We start from the raw sequence: 25,461 nt of genomic DNA on the forward strand, positions 1-25,461 counted from the left end.
GCCACAAAGTCATATGCAATAACTTTTACACAAACTGGGACAGTAGCTCCTCAATTGGAAGGTAACAATGCTTCGCACAATAAGGAAAAATAAGCCAGAGCTCCCATCTCAACTGCTGGCCACACAGAACAGGCAGGTGAAGACCTTCACGTTTGTCTAAACAAATGACACATCCTTGGTGCACAATGTGATCTGCACTGGGATAGGAGATGCCATGACCAGAAATGATAATGGACTATAATGCTACAAAAAGAGGAGTGGAGAATTTAGACAAAACATTATGCTGGATGCTGGCCACACACAATTTTTTCAACATATTGAACATCTCGGGGGGGGAAAAATACTTTTGTAATCTCAATAACCTTGAACCGAGACTGGAACAGGGAGAAGGAGACAGAGCCTTCTTGAGGAGCAGAGTAAACCACTGGTGACACCTCACATGCTACTGGGACGACATGTGCCAAAGACCCCAGCATGTACTGCCATTGTGTCGATTCAACAGTCCAATCCACAGGGAAACCAATGACGGCCCCAGTAGTGTGTGTGTATAGTGAGTGTGTTTGTGTGTCTCACTGTGTGAACTGTACAGTTATTACAGTATGGTGTAGAAAATGAAATTATTCAGTGCTTGATAAACAAATAGAATGTGATCTGAGGGTAAAGAGTAAACAGGTTATTTTTTATACATTGCTTTTTAAAATAAAGTGACCATCTGATTAAAAAAAAAAAAGTCCCTCAATAGTACATACGTAGCAAAAATGTAATCATAAGTTGAGATTCAACTCAATTATTTTTCATGCTTCTCAAAGAAAAATTAAAATGCAATGTTTGTAAACTACTGCATTTGTGAAGTGTGAGGGGATATCCAAAACTATCATTGAGTGTATTTCAGTAATTTGTGTAGTGACTTCTAAAACCACAATATTACATTAAAATATACTGCTCAAAAAATTAAAGGAACACTTTGTAATGAGAGTATAGCATCAAGTCAATGAAACATGAGGGCTATTGATCTGGTCAGTTAAGTAGCAGAGGGACTTGTTCATCAGTTTCAGCTGCTTTGGTGCACTAGAGGGGCAGCAATGAGACGACCCCCAAAACAGGAATGAATGGTTTAACAGGTGGAGGGAGCCCACTGACATTTTTCCCTCCTCATCTGTTTTGTCACTCGTTTTGCATTTGGCTACGGTCAGTGTCACTACTGAGGCGATACCTGGACCTACAGAGGTTACATAGGTTGTCCAATTTCTCCAGGATAGAACATCAATACCTGTCATTGCCAGAAGGTTTGCTGTGTCTCCCAGCACAGTCTCAAGGGCATTGAGGAGATTCCAAGAGACAGGCAGTTACTCTAGGAGAGCTGGACAGGGCCAGAGAAGGTCCTTAACCCATCAGCAGGTCTGGAGGAACAGGATGAGCACTGGCAGAGCCTACAAAATGACCTCCAGCAGGCAGGCCACTGGTGTGAATGTCTCTGACCTCTGACAAAAAGAAACAGACTTTATGAGGGTGGCCTGAGGGCCTGACATCCTTTAGTGGGCCCTGTGGAGCTTGATTGGCATTTGCCATAGAATACCAGAATTGGCAGCTCCACCACTGGTGGGCGCCCTGTGCTTTTGCTTTTCACAGATCAGGGCAGGTTCACCCTAAGCACATGTGACAGACGTGAAGGGGTCTGGAGAAGCCGTGGAGAACATTATGCTGCCTGTAACATCGCTCAGCTGACAGGTTTTGTGGTGGATCAGTGATGGTCAGGGGAGGCATATCCATGAAGGGACACACAGACCTCTACAGGCTGGGCAGCAGCACTTTGACTGCCATTAGGTATCAGAATGAAATCCTTGGACCCATTGTCAGACCCTATGTAGCTTATGTCATGTCCAGGGAAACCCTCATGCCTTAATTTATAATATAATAATTAAGTTATCTTAATTTTATAATAATATAATCTTATATCACAGCTCCAGATGATTCAAAACTCAACTGCAAGAGTCGTGACACGGACCACCAACAGCGAGCACATCCCAGCCATCCTGCTGCACCTTCACTGCTCCCTGTGTCTTACAGGACTGAATATTAAATTCTGTTCTTGACCTGCCACTAAGGTCCTCTCATTCTGTGCCCCCCACTAACCTGCACTCTGTGGGTGACAGCAGGGCCTTCAGCTGTATATAGCGCCCTGACTGTGGAATGACCTCCCAACATTACTGACATCAGCTGACTCCATTCATTTGTTTTAACTCATTTGTTTAGGAAGACATTAAACAGACCTGACATTCTGCCCCTTCTTTCAGTTTACCCCCTCTATCTGTCCAGGTACTCAGGGTTTGAATTTTTATTACAATTTATGTTATTTGTTCAAGATTTTTTTGTAGTATTATATGTTGTATTTTAGTCTGCATTATTGTCTTTTATTCTGTTTGAATGTTTTATATATCCTGTATTTATCTTTATTTAGTGAAGATATTATTTGTAGCCAATGTTATATAGGTCCTGTTGTTCTTTCTGAATTTTGGGCAGGGTGCTGTATAAATAAATTGTGTTCTAATTAGTATTTTTCTTTTTTTTCTTTTGATGGCCCATCGTTTATAATAATAAGTGACAAAAACTAGAGCAGTTCTATATAAGGCAATTAATATATAGCATAATTCAGTGTAAAATATGGATTGCCGTTTTCTTCACATACATGTTTAAAAATATTAGATTGGTTTAAATGTTTATTCTAAATTGGTTTAGAACAATATTGCACACATGCATAGTACATTTTAAAAAATGTAGTCACTTTTATTATTAACGTTTTACTAAACTCTAACGTGGTGTGAACATTATAATTATATTGTATAGTTTGTTTCATGAATGTAAACGAAAAACTGTTTTCAGTTAACACAGATCTTGATGATTTTAATTTTGTCGACATGTTAAATGGTTCCCACAGACCCGAACACAACGTAAATGTTAATAGTGTATTTCACAGAAACGATCCGTATTGTTTAGTTTGATGTATGACACAAGGTGATGGCAGAAACCCTCTGAACTTCACAATGATTCGTATTATTTGGTTTCTAAACGGGTCTTTGACCCGATGTTACTTTCCAGGCTTTGCCGAGACCTACTGAAACCTTCCAAAAGTAATTTTACGAAGTCAGTCCTGAAATGAAGATGACGCCACTTCCGGGTCTAAAACTGCGGTGACGTATGGTGCTGTGGCTCTGCAGGTGGATGCTACTCCTCCGCGGTGTCCAGTTCAATGACAGTCGCGGAGGTGGTGAGTGGCCGGCCATTAAAAGAATAGTGAGGAGTCAGATTAGTAAAAATGAAAAACGAACTGGAGTCCTTGACCGTGGAGAAGAGTCTTAGAGAATATGAGCTGTGAAAAACAGTATCTGTATTTACACACACGGCCTCAAACCTGCTTAACCCAATGCCGACATTTACATGCATTGCTTGAATAGACACTTAAATGTGTGTCTTTTTTCCCATTTAACTTGTATCAGATACTAGCAAAATACCCGCGCTTCGCAGCGGAGAAGTAGTGTGTTAAAGAGGTTATGTAAACATATATATACACATACATATATACATCCATCCATCCATTTTCCAACCCGCTGAATCCTAACTACAGGGTCACGGGGGTCTGCTGGAGCCAATCCCAGCCAACACAGGACACAAGGCAGGAACCAATCCTGGGCAGGGTGCCAACCCACCGCAGTACATATATACATATATATACATATCTACATATACATATATATATATATATATATATATATATACATATATATATATATATATATATATATATATATATATATATATATATACATATATATATATATATATATATATATATATATATATATATATATATATATATATATATATATATATATATATATATATATATATATATATATACATATCATACTACACTATATATATATATATATATATATATATATACACATACATACATATATATATACTATATATATTATCTATCTATCTATATATCTATCTATATATACACATACTATCTATCTATCTATCTATCTATCTATCTATCTATCTATCTATCTATCTATCTATCTAAATCCCCGCGCTTTGCAGCGGTGAAGTACTGCTTTTAAATTTTTATTAAGAAGAAAAGAAAACCTTTTTAAATTGAGGAAAAATATACCAATAACAGTTTGTTAAGGATCTGTTTTTTTGTTAAGCTGCCTTTACACAGCCTCTCCGCTGTTTTATAAATGAATGCCATATAAGGCCGTCCATTCTCCTAGCTTAGCGGTTCTGTATTGTTTTATTGTTCGTTTATAATGATTGTTATAGTTATTGTGTAGCTATTTGAGACTCACTGTTCTGTTCAGGTACCCATTTCCTTTATGTAGTCCGCGGATTCTCCGCTATTTTTTGTTTATTTATTACGATTATAGTTATTTATTGATTCCCTTCTTTAGCTGACTGCCTGCTCATATAAGGCACTCTCCTGTTTTTTTGTGACGCAGCCTTAACACAGCCTTTCCGCTGTTTTATAAACGAACGCCATATAAGGTCTTCGTTTTTCCTTGCTTTGCCAAGTAAGCCGCCTTTTTATTTAATCCACAGGTTCTCTGCTGTTTTTTTTTTCTTTTTTTACAATTGTTATAGTTCTGTTTGTATACCATGTTGTCAGTTCAGCACTCCGGTTGCGGAGAAGTAGTGTGTTAAAGAGGTTATGTAAACATATATCCATATATCTATACTAATTAATAAAAGGCAAAGCCCTCACTGACTGACTGACTGACTCACTCACTCATCACTAATTCTCCAACTTCCCGTGTAGGTGGAAGGCTGAAATTTTGCAGGCTCATTCCTTACAGCTTACTTACAAAAGTTAGGCAGGTTTCATTTCGAAATTCTATGTGTAATGGTCATAACTGGAACCTGTTTTTTGTCCATATACTCTAATGGAGGAGGCAGAGTCACGTATCGCGTCATCACGCCTCCTACGTAATCACGTGAACTAAAAACAAGGAAGAGATTTACAGCACGAGTCAAACGCGGGAACGAAGGTAAATGACGTTAATTGTTGAGTGTCTTTTAATACTGTGTAATTGTTGAGTGTCTTTTAATACTGTGTAAGCATACATATTAACAGATGTGCAATTAAATGTGTGCATTTACGGGGTGATTTCTCAGGCTTACAGCTCGAAGTGATCACTCGAGTGAAGGCAGCTTCACAGAAATACTGATCCTTAACAAACTGTTATTGGTATATTTTACCTCAATTTTAAAAGGTTTTCTTTTCTTCTTAATAAAAATTTAAAAGCAGAACTTCGCCGGTGCGAACCGCGGGGATTTGAGCGACTGGCGCATACAGACATATTCATGAGTGCAGGTACTTCGGAAACAAAGCACCGTGTAAACCTAAAGTTTAAATTAAGTTCATAGACCTACAAAAGGTTGCCATTGATTTGAGGCAAGATTGCTTTTCTCCTGTACAACTATACGTTGCATTCTCAAGAGTGTGCTTGCACGGCTTGGTCATATTACAACTGGAGTGCTGAACTGACAAACTGGTATACAAACAGAACAATCGTAAAAACAGGATTAAATAAAAAGGCTGCTTCCGTTGTCGAAGCAACGAAAAAGGAACACCTTATATGACGTTCGTTTATAAAACAGCGGAGAGGCTGTGTGAAGTCAGCTACACAAAAAAACAGATCCTTAACGAATTGTTAGTGGTATATTTTACCTCAATTTAAAAAGGTTTTCTTTTCTTCTTAATAAAAATTTAAAAGCAGTACTTCGCCGGTGCCAAGCGTGGGGATTTCAGCGACTGATACATACAGATATATTCATGAGTGCAGGTACTATGGAAACAGAGCACCGTGTAAACCTAAAGTTTAAATTAAGTTCATAGACCTACAAAAGGTTGCCATTGATTTGAGGCAAGATTGCTTTTCTCCTGTACAACTATACGTTGCATTCTTATCAGTAAGCTTGCATGGCTTGGTCATATTCCAACCGGAGTGCTGAACTGACAATAGATAGATAGAGATATATATATATAGATAGATAGAGAGATATATCTATATAGATAGATAGAGAGATATATCTATATAGATAGATAGAGAGATATATCTATATAGATAGATAGAGAGATATATCTAGATAGACAGGTAGAGATATATATCTAGATAGATAGATAGATAGATAGAGATGTGTATGTATGTAGATATGTAAATATGTATATGTATATATATATGTGTCTGTATGTGTGTATATATATATATATATATAATGTGTGTGTGTATGTATGTATGTATGTGTGTATATATATGTGTATATATATGTTGATATATGTATATATATGTGGATGTGTATATGTGTATATATATATATATACAGTAATCCCTCCCTATATCGCGCTTCGCCCTTCGCGGCTTCACTCCATCGCGGATTTTATATGTAAGCATATTTAAATATATATCGCGGATTTTTCGCTGCTTCGCGGGTTTTTGAGGACAATGGGTCTTTTAATTTCTGGTACATGCTTCCTCAGTTGGTTTGCCCAGTTGATTTCATACAAGGAACGCTATTGGCAGATGGCTGAGAAGCTACCCAACTTACTTTTCTTTCTCTCTCTCTTGCGCTGACTATCTGTGATCCTGACGTAGGGGGTGTGAGCAGGGGGGCTGTTCGCACACCTAGACGATACGGACGCTCGTCTAAAAATGCTGAAAGATTATCTTCACTTTGCTACCTTCTGTGTGCAGCTTTTAAGTATGCTGCACGGTGCTTCGCATACTTAAAAGCTCAAAGGGCACGTATTGATTTTTTTATCTGTCTCTCTCGCTCTCTGCTCCTGACGGAGGGGGTGTGAGCTGCCGCCTTCATCAGCTTTGTGCCGCGGTGCTTCGCATACTTAAAAGCAAACAACCCTATTGATTTATTTGCTCCTTTGAAGAGGAAGATATGTTTGCATTCTTTTAATTGTGAGACTGAACTGTCATCTCTGTCTTGTCATGGAGCACAGTTTAAACTTTTGAAAAAGAGACAAATGTTTGTTTGCAATGTTTGAATAACGTTCCTGTCTCTCTACAACCTCCTGTGTTTCTGCGGAAATCTGTGACCCAAGCATGACAATATAAAAATAACCATATAAACATATGGTTTCTACTTCGCGGATTTTCTTATTTCGCGGGTGGCTCTGGAACGCAACCCCCGCGATGGAGGAGGGATTACTGTATGTAGATATGTGTATATGTAGATATGTATATATAAGTATATATGTTTATGTATATATATGTTTACATAACCTCTTTAACACACTACTTCTCCGCTGCGAAGCGCGGGTATTTTGCTAGTACATATATATATACATATCTATATCTATATATATAAAAATGGAATGGGTGGGACGTCGGGTGGGCCTTTTTTTCATTCCGTCGTTTTTTCGACGTTTTGAAAATGTAGAATGATTATTTGATTTTTTTGTTTTTATTTGATCGTGTCTATGTAGCCGCCGTCGTAATAAAGTATCGCTAAAATCGTCATTTATCGTAATTTATTTTTGACGTATAACGTCGCCGTCGTCGAGGTCAGTGATACCACTGCAAAAAATCTGCTTACGGTTGAAAGACACGCCGTACTCACTGGACAGTTAAAAACACCAATCAAACTAACGATGACATCAAGTATTACCCAATCAAAAGTAGGAAAGGAGGCATCTTCATAAAATGCGTGTGGGATGATTTGCATGAGACGCTGCTTTAAAAAAAAAATTATAAAAAAAATACGGGATAAATCCCGTCCAGTATTGATTGAAAACGGGACGCGCAATTTCATTCTCAAACGCGGCACGATTCCGTATTTTAAAGGACGGGTGGCAACCCTACAGTGCCAGGTAACCACCCATACAATCACATTGTGATTCAGACTAGGAATGCAATGAATGTAATTACCCCGATCTACATACAAGGCGAAAGTCTTGCAACATTCAAAGATGATGGTTTGGGATAAGTACACCATACAACATAAAAGAGCTTATGAAGCCTTGAACCGAAAAAAGCAACATCTTAGAGATCGTAAAAAAAAAATAGGAGCTAATGTCGTTTTACTCGCTGTAGATTTTAGTCAAACATTACCAGTTATTTCACGAGGGAGACCAGCACATCAACTCAACGCGTGTTTAAAATCCATGCTTCTCCCACGCTCGGTTATATGTCGCGTGTTCTCGGGTAGGTGCACCAAAAAATGTATACATTTAAGCATGTAATGGGCAAACAAAAAATGAGGTATACCCGAAGGCACAGCAGTAGTACTTAATGTAACTTTACTTCTTAAATGTTAATGTTTTACTGTTTAATAATTTATACGCTTCTTATATGTTGTTCAAATTCTTTTATCAAAATACCACTGACAGCGCAATGCACGATAACATCGAGTGAATACACCATACGCATCCGCCCACGGCTGCCCTGCTGTGCGCAGATAGGACTTGATTGTACAATAAAATAAAATAAAGATAAAAAGACTAAAACAATCATCACCCATAAAGCGGATAGTAGACGTGACGTACTATATGTGTACCACATTTCAAGTGTATAGGTGCAACGGTTTGCGAGCTACAGGTCATTTAAAATCCTGGACAGACACACAAATTGCCACGGTAGCAAATTACAGAAGAAGATTTTACTGTTTAATAATTTATATTTATATGAAATGTGCTTCTTATATATTACTTCATATTCTCATATGATAATGATGTTAATGTTTATATTGATTTCTGTGTTATTAAAACTGCATGTATGTGTGTATATGTATATATATATATATATATATATATATATATATATATATATATATATATATATATATATATATATATACGAGCTGTATATACCCGGCGTTGCCCGGGGCAGAAGTAACCTAATCGGTCAAACACTTACATATATACCAAAGTAAACCTAATCGGTTAAACAGCTTCATATATACAGAAGCGAACCTAATTGGTCAAACAGTTATGAATGTGCAGAATGATTTTACAAACATTATGCGTGTTAACAATCATTAAAAAGAAAAGATTGAGGAACTTTTCTTCTATATGTGATGAAGCCACTAATAAGACAGATTTTTTTCAGGACCCAGCTGTTTCATAACTAAACTACTGCCACCCCAAAGTAATGCCTAATAGTGGTTTTTGGGGTAGCTGTGGAATAAAAAGGGTGTTTTTTAGTCAGTAAGAATCTGACAGTACCCTTCAGTACGGGCTGAAGGGTGCCTATGTAAGGTTTTACATCCTTCCCGTATGGAAAAAAAAAACTTACTAAACTTTTTTTTCATCATTACAGATAATCTCAGTCAAATCGAAGTACGCATTCTCAATTTATTTTTATCTAATTTTTACCTTTTCACAAAGCCATCCCATGCCAATTTGTATGAATAAACTTTTGCTACAGAGTTACCAAAACTTTATTCATGCACATATTTTAATACGGATAATCTATCTCTAATCAAGGTTCTCATTTTCATTCTAATTTAAAATAGTAATAGATACTCATTTTTTTCTTCTGTTTTAGAAAAACCAATCTATGCCACCTACGTCTTCGTCAAGTCAGCTTCATCCAGCTTCATCACATATAGAACAACAGTTCCTCAATCTTTTCTTTTTAATGATTGTTAACACGCATAATCTTTGTAAAATTATTCTGCACATGCATAACTGTTTGACCAATTAGGTCCGCTTCTGTATATATGAAGCTGTTTCATCGATTAGGTTTGCTTTTGTATTTATGTAACTGTTTGACCAATTAGGTTTGCTTATGTATATAGATTAGCTGTTTGTCCGATTAGGTTCGCTTCTGTATATATGAAGCTGTTTAACCGATTAGGTTTACTTTGGTATATATGTAAGTGTTTGACCGATTAGGTTACTTCTGCCCCGGGCAACGCCGGGTATATACAGCTCGTATACATATATATATAGATAGATAGATAGATACTTTATTAATCCCAATGGGAAATTCACATTCTTCAGCAGCAGCATACTGATACAATAAATAATATTAAATTAAAGAATGATAATAATGCAGGTGAAAAACAGACAATAACTATGTATAATGTTAAATGTTAACGTTTACCCCCCCGGATGGAATTAAAGAGTCGCATAGTTTGGGGGAGGAACGATCTCCTCAATCTGTCAGTGGAGCAGGACAGTAACAGCAGTCTGTCGCTGAAGCTGCTCTTCTGTCTGGAGATGATACTATTAAGTGGATGCAGTGGATTCTCCATAATTGATAGGAGCCTGCTGAGCGCCCTTCGCTCTGCCACAGATGTTAAACTGTCTAGCTCCATGCCAACAATAGAGCTTGCCTTCCTCACCAGTTTGTCCAGACGTGAGGCGTCTTTCCTCTTAATGCTGCCTCCCCAGCACACCACTGCGTAGAAGAGGGCGCTCGCCACAACTGTCTCATAGAACATCTGCAGCATCTTATTGCAGATGTTGAAGGACGCCAGCCTTCTAAGGTAGTATAACCGGCTCTGTCCTTTCTTGCACAGCGCATCAGTATTGGCAGTCCAGTCTAATTTATCATCCAGCTGCACTCCCAGATATTTATAGGTCTGCACCATCTGCACACAGTCACCTTTGATGATCACTGGGTCTATGAGGGGTCTGGGCCTCCTAAAATCCACCACCAGCTCTTTGGTTTTGCTGGTGTTCAGGTGTAGATAGTTTGAGTCGCACCATTTAACAAAGTCATTGATTAGGTCCCTATACTCCTCCTCCAGCCCATTCCTGATGCAGCCCATGATAGCAGTGTCATCAGCGAACTTTTGCACATGGCAGGACTCCGAGTTGTATTGGAAGTCCGATGTATATAGGCTGAGCAGGACCGGAGAAAGTACAGTCCCCTGTGGCGCTCCTATGTTGCTGACCACAACGTCAGACGTGCAGTTCCCAAGACGCACATACTGAGGTCTGTCTTTAAGATAGTCCACGATCCATGCCACTAGGTATGAATCTAATATATATATACACACATCCACATATATATATAAATATATATATACGCATATCAACATATATATACACATACATATACACACATACATACATGTGGTATGGTGTCGCAGTGAAAGGTGCCAGTTAGGAGACCCGGGTTTGCTTCCCTGCGTGGAGTTTGAATGTTCTCCCCGTGTCTGTCTGGGTTTCCTCCGGGTACTCCGGTTTCCTCCCACAGTCCAAAGACATGCAGGTTAGGTACACTGGCGATTCTAAATTGTCCGTGGTGTGTGTGGGTGTGTGCACCCTGCGGTGGGCTGGCACCTTGCCCGGGGTTGGTTTCCTGCCTTGTGCCCTGTGTTGGCAGGGATTGGCTCCTGTTTTTACGATATAGCGGGTTGGATAATGGATGGATGGACATTTGTATGCATAGCCCCATTTGCCCGTTTTCGTTTTTTTCTTTCTTCAGTAATATATCAGTAAACCCGGAGCTTGTCAGTTCAAATCCTGGTACTGACACCACTGTGTGACCCTGAGGAAGTCACTTCACCTGCCTGTGCTGCAAAAAACAAAAGTAATGTAACAAATTGTACCTCAGATGTTGCAAGTTGCTGGAATAAAGGCATAAGTCAAATAGATAAATGTGTATTATACACATAGGAGCTATTCATTTATTTTCAGTTAAGTCATCTGCAGCAAACCTTTATAAATGAGGGTTTCTCCTTTTTAGATAGTGCAAACTGTTTCTTCTTCATTGAGGTTTTCTCTTGGAGAGCTTTTTTCATTTCATTGAAAATTAAAGCAGCAGCTGCCAAAATATGTAGCTTTCTTATTAATTTTTCAACATTGTGTAAAATAACTTTATAAAGTAACATAGAAGGTTTAAATACTGGTTATCCTTTTACACTAAAATATTACTAAAGAGATACAAAAAAAGTAAAATGCATATGTTGTTTTTCTTTAAGGAGATTAAATATTACTGAAGAAAGAAAAAAAAAACTAAAACAGCCAAATGGGGCTATGCATACGAACTTAAAAGGTTTAAATAAAACAGAAATATATACCTTTATTTTTACTTCCTTAACTTGTGGAGGGTGTATCCTGTAGCAAAGCCCTAAGTTTTTTTGTGAAAGCCCGTTTCAGTCAATAAGTCTTAAAAACAGGTGTAAAGATATTGACAATAAGCTACGCAAACCCACCAAGACATGGAATCGTTTAAATCAAGGCGCGACTCGAAAAACACCATCCCATACTATTAATTAACGATTAACACATTTCTATATGTATTGTAAGCATACAATACAACTGATAATATGTTGCGCTTATTTATCTGGTGTACCGACATTTTTGCACGTTTAACGGCTGAAATCCAACGTGGTTTGTGCCCTTCAGAATGAAAACAGTTTACATTTACCTTTTTAATAAAAGGCGAGCTTTTAAGCCTGAGAAATCACCCCATAAATGCACACGTTTAATTGCACATGTGTTAATATGTATGCTTACACACTGTTTCTTCTTCATTGAGGTTTTCTCTAGCATGTATATCGGGGTAATTACATTCACGGCATTCGTAGTCTGAATCACAATCTGATTGTATGGGTGGTTACTTACCAGGTAACGCTTATGGTTGGCCAGCAAGTCAGCTAACATCAGCCACAGTGCCTTCAGTTGTGAGAAGCAGATCATAGAATGGTTGAAAATAGTTTACTGTCAAATAATGCAAAGAGTACGCGACACGTGTTTCACCCTAATTCTTGGCTCATCAGGCGTACACACTCACTGCACTCGCTTACCGGAATCGAAGCTCTGACGTCAGCGCTAGAGGCGAAGCTCCTAACATTGCGCCACGGCTTGTGGTTCATTTATTTGACAGCATGTAGATCGGAGTAATTACATTCACGGCATTCGTAGTCTGAATCACAATCTGATTGTATGGGTGGTTACCATATAAGGCCGTCCTTTCTCCTTCACAGTCAGTTCACGTGATTACGTGTGAGGCGTGATGACGCGATACGCAACCCTGCCTCCCACGGCCAGCGAGCTGCAGTCCATTACTGTATATGGACAAAAAAGAGGTTCCAGTTATGACCGTTATGCTTTGAATTTCGAAATGAAACCTGCCTAACTTTTGTAAGTAAGCTGTAAGGAATGAGCCTGCCAAATTTCAGCCTTCCACCTACACGGTAGTTGGAGAATTAGTGATGAGTGAGTGAGTGAATGAGTGAGTGAGGGCTTTGCCTTTTATTAGTATAGATAGGGCTAGATAATTTATTGTAATTGTAATTGGGTTTTGTTACTTTAAAGAAGGGGTGCTGGGTAGTGGGAATTATTGGAAATAGGAAGTTATTGCACCTTTTTGTGTGCATTGATAAGGTTGTTGAAACACTCAGTTTTCTTACCGTGTCTGTCTTGAGTTTCATTTTGACTGTGGAAAATAAACGTTGTTTGTTTTTTATAAAACAATGGAGTAGATTAATGTGAAACACCAAGGACTGGACACACGTAAGTTTCTGTCGTAGCCACACGCTGTTTCGCACCTACACTTGTATTTTCTTTATTTGCTGTGTTGACTCTGTGGCACTGAGCAGTTCAGTTCTTTCTTTTTTTTTTTTTTATATATATAATTTATTTATTAATTTGTATTGTAATCATTCCATACAAGTAGATCAATTTATAACAAAACAAAATTGAAGACAAATCAAACCCCACCCCTGAGAAGGAGAGCTTAGCCAAAGGACAATTGCTTAGGGCTTTTTAATAAGGCAACAATAAACAAAAGAAAGGGAGAAATATATATAGGTAAATAAGAAATGGAGAAGGGAATTAAATGCGGTAATAGTTATTTCTCTTATTCTAAAATAATATTGATTAGATCCTGCCAGGTTTTGAAAAAATTCTGTACAGATCCTCTAACTGAGAATTTGATTTTTTCCAATTTCAAATAATATAAAACATCGGTTTTCCACTGACTTATAAGAGGAGAATTAGGATTCTTCCAATTTAACAGAATAAGTCTGCGTGCCAAAAGTGTAGTGAATGCAATCACCGTTTGCTTGTCCTTCTCCACTTAAAGTCCATCTGGAAGAACACCGAACACAGCTGTTAATGGGTTAAGAGGAATTGTGACCCAAGGCTGTCTGACAGGCACTTAAAAATTTTGGTCCAAAATGATGTTAATTTGGTGCAGGCCCAAAACATGTGACCCAGTGAGGCAGGAGCTTGGTTGCAACGTTTGCAGGTTGGATCTTGCCCTGGAAACATTTTGTACAGTTTTAAGCGAGACAGATGAGCTCGATATATAATTTTTAGTTGAATAATTCTATGCTTTGCGCATATGGAGCTTGAGTGAATTCTCTGCTTTGCTACCTTCCACTCCTTTTCTGATATATTGATTAAGAGATCTTCTTCCCAATGTCCTCTTGGATCTTTGAAAGGTAGGGACTCTAATATGATTTTATATATTGCGGAAATGTTGTTTAATTCCTCAGCATTGAGCAGTATTTTTTCCAGCATTGTGGAGGGTACGAGGTGAGGAAAATCGGTCAGTTTCTGTTTAACAAAATTTCTTATTTGAAGATAGTGAAAGAAATGTGTAGCAGGGAGGTTGAATTTTGAACGTAATTGTTCAAAACTTGCAAATATGTTGTCTATATAAAGATCTCTGAGCATTTTAATCCCAAAACTCTTCCAGGTATTAAAAACTGGATATGTTTGCGAGGGTTGATAGAGGTGGTTCTCTTGTAGAGGTGCCACAGATAAAAGATTTTCCATCTTAAAATGCTTTCTAAGTTGGTTCCATATTCTGAGTGAGTAAAGCACAATTGGGTTATTAGTATATTTGCAATAACTTGCATTTATTGGAGAGCAGAGCAGGAAGTATAAAGAAGTACTACAGGATTTTTCTTCTATTGCAGACCAAGCCTGTGTATGTTCATATTTGTGCCCAGGTTTTTGTGGCTTGTATGTTTGCTGCCCAGTAATAAAACTGAAAATTAGGTAAAGCCATGCCACCTTCTGCCTGAGGTCTTTGTAGGGTCGCTCTTCGGATACGTGGGTGTTTTGAGTTGTAAATGAATGAGGTTATTATTGAATCTAACTGTTTAAAAAACAATTTATTGATATATATTGGAATGTTTTGAAATAAAAAAGAGGTTTAAGAAGGATATTCATCTTAACAATGTTAATTCTTCCGGCTAGAGTGAGATGAAGGGTTGACCATCTATGCAGGTCTTGCTTAATTTTTTCCATACAGACGGCAAACTTTTGTTGATAAAGAGCTTTATGTTTACTTGTGATATTTACCCCTAGGTATTTAAACTGATCTGCTAAGGTAAAAGGTAGGGTGTCCAATCTAATATTATATGCTTATGAATTCACTGGAAAGAGAATACTTTTATTCAGATTAATTCTAAGACCAGATATCTTTTGAAATTCTGTTAGTGCTGTTAAAACTGCAGGGACAGTGTTTTCTGGGTCTGATATATATAAAACCATATCATCTGCATATAGAGAAATTTTCTGTTCCAGTCCTTCTCTGATAATCCCCTTTATCTGATAAGAATTTCTACAGTGGACCGCCAGTGGTTCAATGGCGATTGCAAACAGCAGTGGCGACAAGGGACATCCTTGTCTGGTACCACGTTCTAGCTTAAAGTAGTCTGAACAAATGTTGTTAATACAAACTGAAGCTTCTGGATTGGTATACAGTAGTTTGATCCATGCACAAATATTCGGACCAAACCCAAATTTCCCCAATGCAGTGAAAAGGTAGTTCCATTCAATCATATCAAATGCTTTTTCTGCGTCTAATGATAGTAATATCTCTGGGGTGTTTGATTTTGCTGGTGACTATATAACATTAAACAAGCGTCGGAGATTGGAAGATAGGTGTCGGCCTTTAATAAATCCAGTTTGATCCTGTGATATTACCGAGGGCAGCACTTTCTCCATCCTTCTAGCTAGAATTTTTGATAGTATCTTAACATCATTATTAAGGAGTGAAATTGGTCTGTATGATGCACATTGTAACAAGTCCTTATTTTGTTTAGGAAAGACGGTGATTAATGCTTGACGAAATGTTTGAGGTAGTATTTGGTTGTCTCTAGCTTCTGTAAATGTTGCCAATAAGAGGGGAGCTAGCTGAGTGGAGAATTTCTTATAAAATTCTGCGGGGTAACCATCAGGACCTGCTGATTTCCCACTTTGAAGTGACTTTATAACATCTAGTAATTCTGTTAGCGTCAGAGGTTTATCCAGTTCCTCAGCACTTAAAGCATCTATTTGTGGTGTCTGTAATGTATTCAGAAATGCATTAGATTGTGTGTTGTCTTCTTTGAACTCAGTAGAATATAAGGATTTATAATAATCTCTAAATGTGTGCATTATATTTTTATGGTCAATAATTTCTTCTTCATTCGTGTTGGTGATTGCTGGTATTACATTGCGAACTTCTTGTTTGTGAATTTGTTGAGCTAAAAGCTTATTAGCTTTTTCTCCGTGTTCATAGTAATGATGTCTTGACTTGTAAATAAGTTGTTCAGTTTCTTTAGTTGTTAAGTTTTGTATGCAAGGCCTGCCTTTTCCTGTGAAGAGCTTCACTTGGACGCCTGGCTTGTTCTTCATCTATTCTAGTAATTTCACTTCTTAGCTCTGACACTTTCTTGGTTTCTAATTTATTTCTGTGGGAAAGATATGAAATAATCTGTCCTCTTAAGAAGGCCATTAGAGTTTCCCAGAGTGTTCCTGCAGAAACCTCTGTGGACGTGTTTGTCTCTAGGAAGAAGCTGATTTGTTTCGATATAAATTCTGTGCAGTTCTTGTCTGCCAATCGAAGAGGGTTACGACGCCATCTGCGAGGTGAAGTGTGAGGGGCTTAATGATTTTAGCTCCAAGACTAAAGGGGCATGGTCGGAGATAACAATTGTGTCGTATTTGCATGATTTAATCATAGGCAGGAAATTATTATCTATAAAAAAATAATCAATTCTTGAGTAGCTGTAATGCACTGATGAGTAGAACGAATATGTTCTTGAGTTTGGGTTAAGAAACCTCCATGGGTCTGATAAGTTGTGGTCATTTAAAAACTGTGTAATTGTCTTTGCAGTATTAGATGTTGTCCCCCCTGTCACAGGAGTCCTATCTAAGAGTGGATTTAAAACACAATTAAAGTCCCCAGCCATTATAATTTTATGAGTGTTCACATTGGGAATAGATGCAAATAGATTTTGCATGAATTCCTTATCATCGACATTGGGTCCATAAACATTTATCAAAATAATTTTACTGTTAAATAAGTTGCCCATGACCATCACATATCTCCCTTCAGGGTCCGATACTACATCTGATGCTACAAATGGAACTGTTCTATGTATGAGAATTCCCACCCCTCTAGTTTTCTTTGTAAAGTTAGAATGGAACATTTGGCCAGTCCTGTCTTTTTGCAGTCTGAACTGATCCTTGCTTAGTAAGTGGGTCTCCTGTAAAAATACTATTTTAGCGTTTATGCCTGTTAGGTGAGAGCATACTTTCTTTCTCTTTAATACATGATTCAGGCCTTTAACATTCCAGCTCACAAAGTTAACTGTCCCATCATGGAGACATTGATTCTGAGTTTTTAATGTCATTTTATAGTCTTAACTGATAGTGAGGCAGTTTTAATCTTAATTAGCAGTTCAGTTCTTGTTCCTGTTTTGTAATTTCTGTAAAGCGCCTTTTGATGTTGTCTGCTGTAGGAAATTTTAATTGATCACTCGGTTAATTATCACTTTTGTCTTTGGTAATGCTGGTAATTAGTTAAAACAATTAACAACACAGCCACAAAGGGACACCAAATTAATGTAAGTTTAGTGAGGCCTCTCTGTTTCACTTTCCAGCTAGGAAACCTGAAATATGAAGAGATCTGTACAAGTTATGAATGATGGCCATAAATCGGTGAAATTCAACATTAAACACCCTCACTGTCTCTGTTGTTGTTGCTGCAGTAATTGACTTATTACTCAAATAACCCAAACATTCTTGCTGCAATACACAAAATAATACAATTTATTTATAGCATAAGGATAATAGAAGATGGATATATGCAAATATAGATGATGATGTTAGATAACGGATAATAACAGACACAAACATAAAACTACATTAGATTAGTTGAACTTTTTCTCTCCTATAGATAAAGGCACATAACTTATGAATTCTGATTTTTTTTTTTCAGTTCCATTGGTTTAGATGGCTGCATTCTTTATCTTGTTATAAAGTTTCTGTTGCCTGCGCGGTGGCGTTCATTTGCTCACAGCTCGTCTACACTGCCTTACCGGCTCTGCAGGTTGTGTCTGCTACAGTGAGATGTGGCTCTGCACTTTCCATCTGAGTTTAGGGAGAAACGTTTAACAGAAAGAAATGATCCTTCACAAGGTTATTACCTTCAGTTTTAGTGACACCAGTACCATAATACATTAGCTGCTGTGTTTTGTCAATTAAATCACACTTTATAGTTCTCAAAATCAAAGCAGGTGTACTTATAGTTTGACGTGAGTGAGGCTTTGTTCCTTTCTTGGTTGGCTTCCTCCAAACACATGGTAAGATCTTCTGCATGCTTTCTTTTGTTTTAGGAGTTTGTCTCCTTTTTCGTCATGGTAACACTATCTGAAGTTTCTTTTGAGGTTCCACAGTCCATGTCAGTCCTGTAGGTTACTACTATCGCCATGTCTTCTAAAAAAAATTGGTGATTAGTTATTTGCCATATCAAGCAAGATGACTGTGTGGCCTTTAAGATACCATCTCGGCTTGTGCACTTGCTATTCTTCTGCAAGGTTTGGGCTCATGTCAACCTTCTCCAACTCCAGTGCAGACAAATCTTCCACCTTTCCAATCGAGCACAGTTGCCCCTCGGAGTAAAGCGGATGCTTCAACGTCTGTTATGGCCAAACCCTGTAGGCTATGGACAGCCAAAGTTATAGTCAGGCTGAGAGCTGTAAGCTTAATGAGATGATCTGTGTCTTATAAGGATTTTTAATGGAAGGAATAGAGGTCTTGAGATTTGTTTCTTGAGTTTGCATAAGTCCATCCTCTTGACTGACCACTGGTGCAAAGTGCTGTCCATCAGTGTTACTCCTTGATTTATGGTCCTTTGTTTGAACTTGAGAGTCCATGTTGTGCCTGTGGGAGATGCCCCTGCATGTTAACATGGTCTGGTATCGATTGTCTTATCAGGTAAGGCATGAAGGCTGCATTCAGGCGAGGGGCCCGGCCATGGGAACTAAGAGTTTTTAGCTGGCAATACGAGTGTCTGGCAGCAGCATTTTAAAATGGGACTTGTGTTCTAGCCATGTTAAAAATGGTAATGTCAGTCTGTCCTACACTGCTGATGACAAAGCCATCCAAAATAAAGAAGGGTTGATTGTCACTCCGTACACTGGCCTGTCCTCCGCTATTCATTATCTCTCAGTCTATAAATAAGTTTTCAAAAATCTTGACTATTGGTAGCCAAAATTTATTATTCAAGTTGAAAACCTGCTCGTCATAATTTACACTTGAAAACTAGTGATGGCTGATGCTGTTGGTTTTCTTTTTGATCCGATACCAGGTGATAGTGAGGCCAGCATTGGCGATGCTGATACCGATACTGATACAGCCAGAGTGTCATCTTGCAGGAATGGTTGATCTTTTATAAAAACTTTGTGTGTGGACGTCAAAGTCACATTTTGCATTAATAGACTATTACATATAGTGCCAAAGATCAGACTTGTTTACTTGTTTATTAACAGAAATTATTAAACGTGTTCAGTTCCTGCAAACGATCTATGGAAGACCAACAAGCATTAGGGTTACATGATTTTTTTTTTTAAATATGTAAAACACATACATTTTTTGGCTCAACAAAATTTTTTTACTGTAAGATGCACAAAGCACAATGTACACACTGTGAAGTGTAAAAAGTATAATAATGATGCAAATACCAAGCGAGCGTCACTTTCGGATTCTTCAGAATTGTTTTCGATTTCCCTGTCTGTTTCAGTTGCACTTCCTGAAGACAGATTCACTTCATCATCACTGCTGATGAGAGGCTCCTCAACATCACTGCTCGTATCACTGGCAAGAGCGGGCAACACTTGGGCTGTAAAAAACTAGAGATGCCATTATTACTGGGCACGCCTGCAGGACTTGCTGGGGAAACACTCGGGACTGCCGTTTAGAGCTCTGTCTTTATAGTCTCAGTGGAATAAAGCTAATATCGAGATTTTTTTTTTTAAACCTGATAAATATACAGATTTTGAAAATTTGTTCAATTTTAGTTCATCAAGCTATAACTGTAATTTACTCCTCACTAAAAGCAGACATTGTTTTCTGTCTAGTCAAACAGTTTCAAGACCCCCATATCAGTTTACAGTACTAACGTTCCTGGGTACTGCCTGTCTTTCTGGAAGGCTTTTTTAAGAGTCCACTATGGCCCTTTGGTACCTGTGCCAGTCTCTAGCCTGAGTGTCTCTGCTCTCTTCTGATCTCTTCGAGTTCAGCAATGTGTCTGACTTCCATGTGTTCTACCAGGTTTGTGGTGTTGCCTTAATGTATGGCCTTCTGACACGTATCTCATTTTCCGTCATTATTGCTCAGTGTAGTAAAATAACTCCAAACAATGCCCCACTTTCTTTTGGCCGTTGCCTCACATTCACAGTCACACTGCTTTAGCTGGTGGACCGCAGCACTGCCATTGTGAAAGCAGGAAAATGAAAACACACAAGGAAAAGTACTCCCACTTTACACATCCATCCATCCATCCTCTTCCACTTATCCGAGATCGAGTTGCGATGGCAGCAGCTTGAGCAGAGATGCCCAGACTTCCCTCTCCTCTGCCACTTCTTCTAGCTCTTTCGGGAGAATCCCGAGGCGTTCCCAGGCCAGCCGGGAGACATAGTCCCTCCAGCGTGTCGTGGGTCTTCCCCGGGGCCTCCTCCCGGTTGGACATGCCCGGAACACCTCACCAGGGAGGCTTCCAGGAGGCAACCTGATCAGATGCCCCAGCCACCTCATCTGACTCCTCTCGATGCAGAGGAGCAGTGGCTCTACTCTGAGCCCCTCCCGGATGACTGAGCTTCTCACCCTATCTTTAAGGGAAAGCCCAGACACTCTGCGGAGGAAACTCATTTCAGCCGCTTGTATTCGCGATCTCGTTCTTTCGGTCACTACCCATAGCTCATGACCATAGGTGAGGGTAGTAACATAGATCGACTGGTAAATTGAGAGCTTTTCCTGGCGGCTCAGCTCCTTTTTCACCACAACAGACCGATGCAGAGCCCGCATCACTGCGGATGACACACCGATCCGCTTGTCGATTTCACGCTCGATTCTTCCCTCACTCGTGAACAAGATCCCGAGATACTTGAAATTTGCTGATGAAGCAAACAGGACAACATCATCTGCAAAAAGCAGTGACCCAATCCTAAGTCCACCAAACTGGACCCCCTCAACACCCTGGCTGCGCCTAGAAATTCTGTCCATAAAAGTTATGAACAGAATCAGTGACAAAGGGCAGCCCTGGAAATGGGTTCGACTTACTGCCGGCAATGCAGACCAAGCTCTGACACCAATCGTACAAGGACCGAACAGCCCTTATCAGGGGGTCTGGTACTCCATACTCTCAGAGTACCCCCCACAGGATTTCCCGAGGGACACGGTCAAGCGCCTTTTCCAAGTCCACAAAACACATGTAGACTGGTTGGGCAAACTCCCATGCACCCTCCAGGACCCTGCTAAGGGTGTAGAGCTGGTCCACTGTTCCGCGACCAGGACGAAAACCACACTGTTCCTCTTGAATCCGAGGTTTGACTATCCGATGGACCCTCCTCTCCAGGACCACCGAATAGACTTTTCCAGGGAGGCTGAGGATTCTGATCCCTCTATAGTTGGAACACACCCTCCGGTCCCCCTTCTTAAATAGGGGGACCACCACCCCAGTCTGCCAATCCAGAGGCACTGTCCCTGATGTCCATGCGATGTTGCAGAGGTGTGTCAACCAAGACAGTCCTACAACATCCAGAGCCTTGAGGAACTCCGGGCGTATCTCATCCACCCCCGGGGCCCTGCCACCAAGGAGTTTTTTGACCACCTCGGTGACCTCAGTCCCAGAGATGGAGGAGCCCACCTCCGAGTCCCCAGGCTGTGCTTCCTCATAGGAAGGCATGTTAGTGGGATTGAGGAGGTTTTCGAAGTACTCCCCCCACCGACCCACAACGTCCCGAGTTGAGGTCAGCAGTGCACCATTCTCACCATATACACTGTTGACACTACACTGCTTCCCCTTGCTGAGACGCCGGATGATGGACCAGAATCTCCTCAAAGCCGTTGTTCTCCATGGCCTCCCCAAACTCTTCCCACGCCCGTCTTTTTGCCTTAGCAACCACCAAAGCCGCATTCCGCTTGGCCTGCCGGTACCTATCAGCTGCCTCCAGAGTCCCACAGGACAAAAAGGTCCTGTAGGACTCCTCCTTCAGCTTGACGGCATCCCTCACCTCCGGTGTCCAACAGGTTCAGGGATTGCCGCCATGACAGGCACCGACCACCTTACGGCCACAGCTCCAGTCAGCCGCCTCAACAACAGAGGCACGGAACATGGCCCATTCGGACTCAATGTCCCCCACCTCTCTCGGGATGTAGTTGAAGTTCTGCCGGAGGTAGGAGTTGAAGCTACTTCTGACAGGGGACTCTGCCAGATTTTCCCAGCAGACCCTCACAACATGTTTGGGCCTACCAGGCCTGACTGGCATCCTCCCCCACCATCGAAGCCTACTCACCACCAGGTGGTGATCAGTTGACAGCTCCGCCCCTCTCTTCACCCGAGTGACCAAGACATGTGGCCACAAGTCCTGAGACATGACCACGAAGTCGATCATCGAACTGAGGCCTAGGGTGTCCTGGTGCCAAGTGCACATATGAACACCCCTATGCTTGAACATGGTGTTCGTTATGGACAATCCGTGACGAGCACAGAAGTCCAATAACAAAACACCGCTCTGGTTCAGATCGGGGGGGCCATTCCTCCCAATCACGCCCTTCCAGGTCTCACTGTCATTGCCCACGTGAAGTCTCCCAGCAGAACAAGGGAGTCCCCAGAAGGTTTGCCCCTCCAGGGACTCCAAAAAGGGTGGGTTCTCCAAACTGCTGTTCGGCGCATACGCACAAACAGTTAGGATCCGTCCCCCCACCCGAATGCGGAGGGAGGCTACCCTCTCGTCCACGGGGGTAAACCCCAATGAACAGGCTCCAAGTCGGGGGGCAATAAGTATGCCCACACCTGCTTGGCGCCTCTCACTAGGGGCAACTCAAAAATGATAGAGAGTCCAGCCCCTCTCAAGGAGATTGGTTCCAGATTCCAAGCTGTGCGTCGAGGTGAGTCCGACTATATCTAGCCGGAACCTCTCGACCTCGCGCACTAGCTCAGGCTCCTTCCCCTTCAGAGAGGTGACATTCCACGTCCCAAGACCCAGCTTCTGTAGCCGAGGATCGGACCGCCAAGGTCCCCGCCTTCGGCCACCACCCAACTCACACTGCACCCGACTTTCTTGTCCCCTCTCATAGGTGGTGAGTCCATGGGAAGGGGGACCCACGTTACCTCTTCGTGCTGTGCCCGGCCGAGCCCCATGGGTGCAGGCCCGGCCACCAGGCGCTCGCCATTGAGCCCCACCCCCAGGCCTGGCTCCAAAGGGGAGCCCGATGACCCGTGTCCGGGCGAGGAAAAACGCTATCCAAATTTTTTATTCTTCATAAGAGGTTTCTTTGAATTGCCCTTTGTCTCATCCCTCACCTAGGACCAGTTTGCCTTGGGTGGCCCTACCATGGGCATAAATCCCCGGACAACAGAGCTCCTAGGGTCATTGGGACACGCAAACCCCTCCACCACAACTTATTCAAAATTCTGCTGCCAGGATAATAACCTGCTGTTCTAAATCCACTGAACATATTACACCTCTTCTCTCTCAAGTTCACTGGCTCCCTGTTCACTACAGAATACAATACTAAATACTGCTCTTAACATTTAAAGCTCTCCACAACCTCACTGATCTCCTACAGACTTGCACTCCTCTCACTCACTCAGATCCTCTTCTGCAGTTCGACTTTCTGTACCACACATCAGACTCAGTGCTATGGGACCTCGAGCGTCTCTCATAGTGCTCCTCAACTCGGGAATTCTCTTCCCTCTCATATTTGTCAGCTCGATTCAATAACATATTTTAATCTACCCTGAAAACTTGTCTTTTCAAACTGGCATACTAATTGTGAATTTTGCACTGTTACTGTCAGTTATCTTTGTTTGTTTACTAATTATTGCTTTTTGATTTATCATTCTCTTGTTTTAATTTTACTAGTGTTGTTTAACTTTGTTGTAAGGTGACCTTGAGTGCTAAGAAAGGTGCCTATTAAGTAAAATGTATTATTATTATTAATAAAAACTGATAAGACAATTCTGGGACCCCAGCAGCACTGTATGTTTAATTCAAGTAGTGAATACTGCTGACCCACAACTGTGTAAGATGGTCTTCTTGTTTCAGAGTCTGTTGGATCTTCACTTTACTGCCAAGATTATTTCACATCTGATAATCTGAAAGGAAGAGCAATGAATTACTGTCAGCATGCTACAAACTGTCTAACCTTACATAAACCATAACATAGAGCCTGTTCTAAAATGATATTCAAGTGTCTTTAGACATAAGGGACAAAGTTTTAATTAAGTTAATTCCAGTTCTTTTCACAGAGAAAAAGAAAAAGCTGCTGTTTGCTGGAACATCTCAATGGATGTAAAACAGGAGACCTGTGATGTGGACGCAAATATCATAGAGAAAACTGTAAATTTTAAGGAGGAGGACTGTGAGTGGAAGTCCATCTACCTTAAACGGGAAAGTCTGAGCATCAAGGAGGAGAACAGTGAACTGCAGCCAGTAGGCATTAAAGAAGAACCAGTAGAGAAGTCTGTCAGTATTGAGACACATAACCATACAAATCTGGACAGTGTAAAAGAAGACAACCTTAATGATGGGTGTCAAGATGAAGTGGTGACCAGGTTAGACTCTTCTCAGAGCAGACAGAGTTCATCTCCAGAGCCTTCTATCAATGTGAAGTATGAATCATTAGAGTCTGAACCAAAGAGGGCTGTGGAAACTACATCTGTTAGAGCTCAGAAAAATAAGCGACCACCTTCAAAGAAGTCTGGAAAAAGTAAGTGTAAAATAAAAATGTGTAAGATTTAGGGTTGGGGTTTATGAGCTTAACAAGTTGGGTCTTGTGATTTTTATGAGAAACATAGAAATAGAGTGAAAATACTTTATTTTATTGTGTTTTTGAATTTAGTGTGAGATTTCATCTATTGTTATGTAAGGTTTAGCAATTTGGTATTCTTCCATTATAGTGACTTTATACAAAAGTCCTCAGCCTATCCTCGATAAAGAGTGCTATACAAATGTCCAAGAGCAAGACAAAGGTATTGA

At 40.2% G+C, this 25,461-nt stretch overlaps 1 protein-coding gene across 1 annotated transcript in view; it reads left to right on the forward strand.

Annotated features, from left to right (window-relative positions):
* Positions 1 to 25,461, forward strand: part of LOC127526378 (gastrula zinc finger protein XlCGF57.1-like) — a 669,858-nt gene that overhangs the window by 612,262 nt on the left and 32,135 nt on the right. Inside the window, exon 2 of the mRNA XM_051921763.1 lies at positions 24,732 to 25,192. Within this exon, the coding sequence (XP_051777723.1) occupies positions 24,769 to 25,192 (424 nt within the window). The 5' untranslated portion in view covers positions 24,732 to 24,768. The remainder of the gene's footprint in view (positions 1 to 24,731; positions 25,193 to 25,461) is intronic.

The sequence above is a fragment of the Erpetoichthys calabaricus genome, assembly GCF_900747795.2.
Source record: "Erpetoichthys calabaricus chromosome 1 unlocalized genomic scaffold, fErpCal1.3 SUPER_1_unloc_23, whole genome shotgun sequence".
In the NCBI taxonomy this organism is placed as follows: domain Eukaryota; kingdom Metazoa; phylum Chordata; class Cladistia; order Polypteriformes; family Polypteridae; genus Erpetoichthys; species Erpetoichthys calabaricus.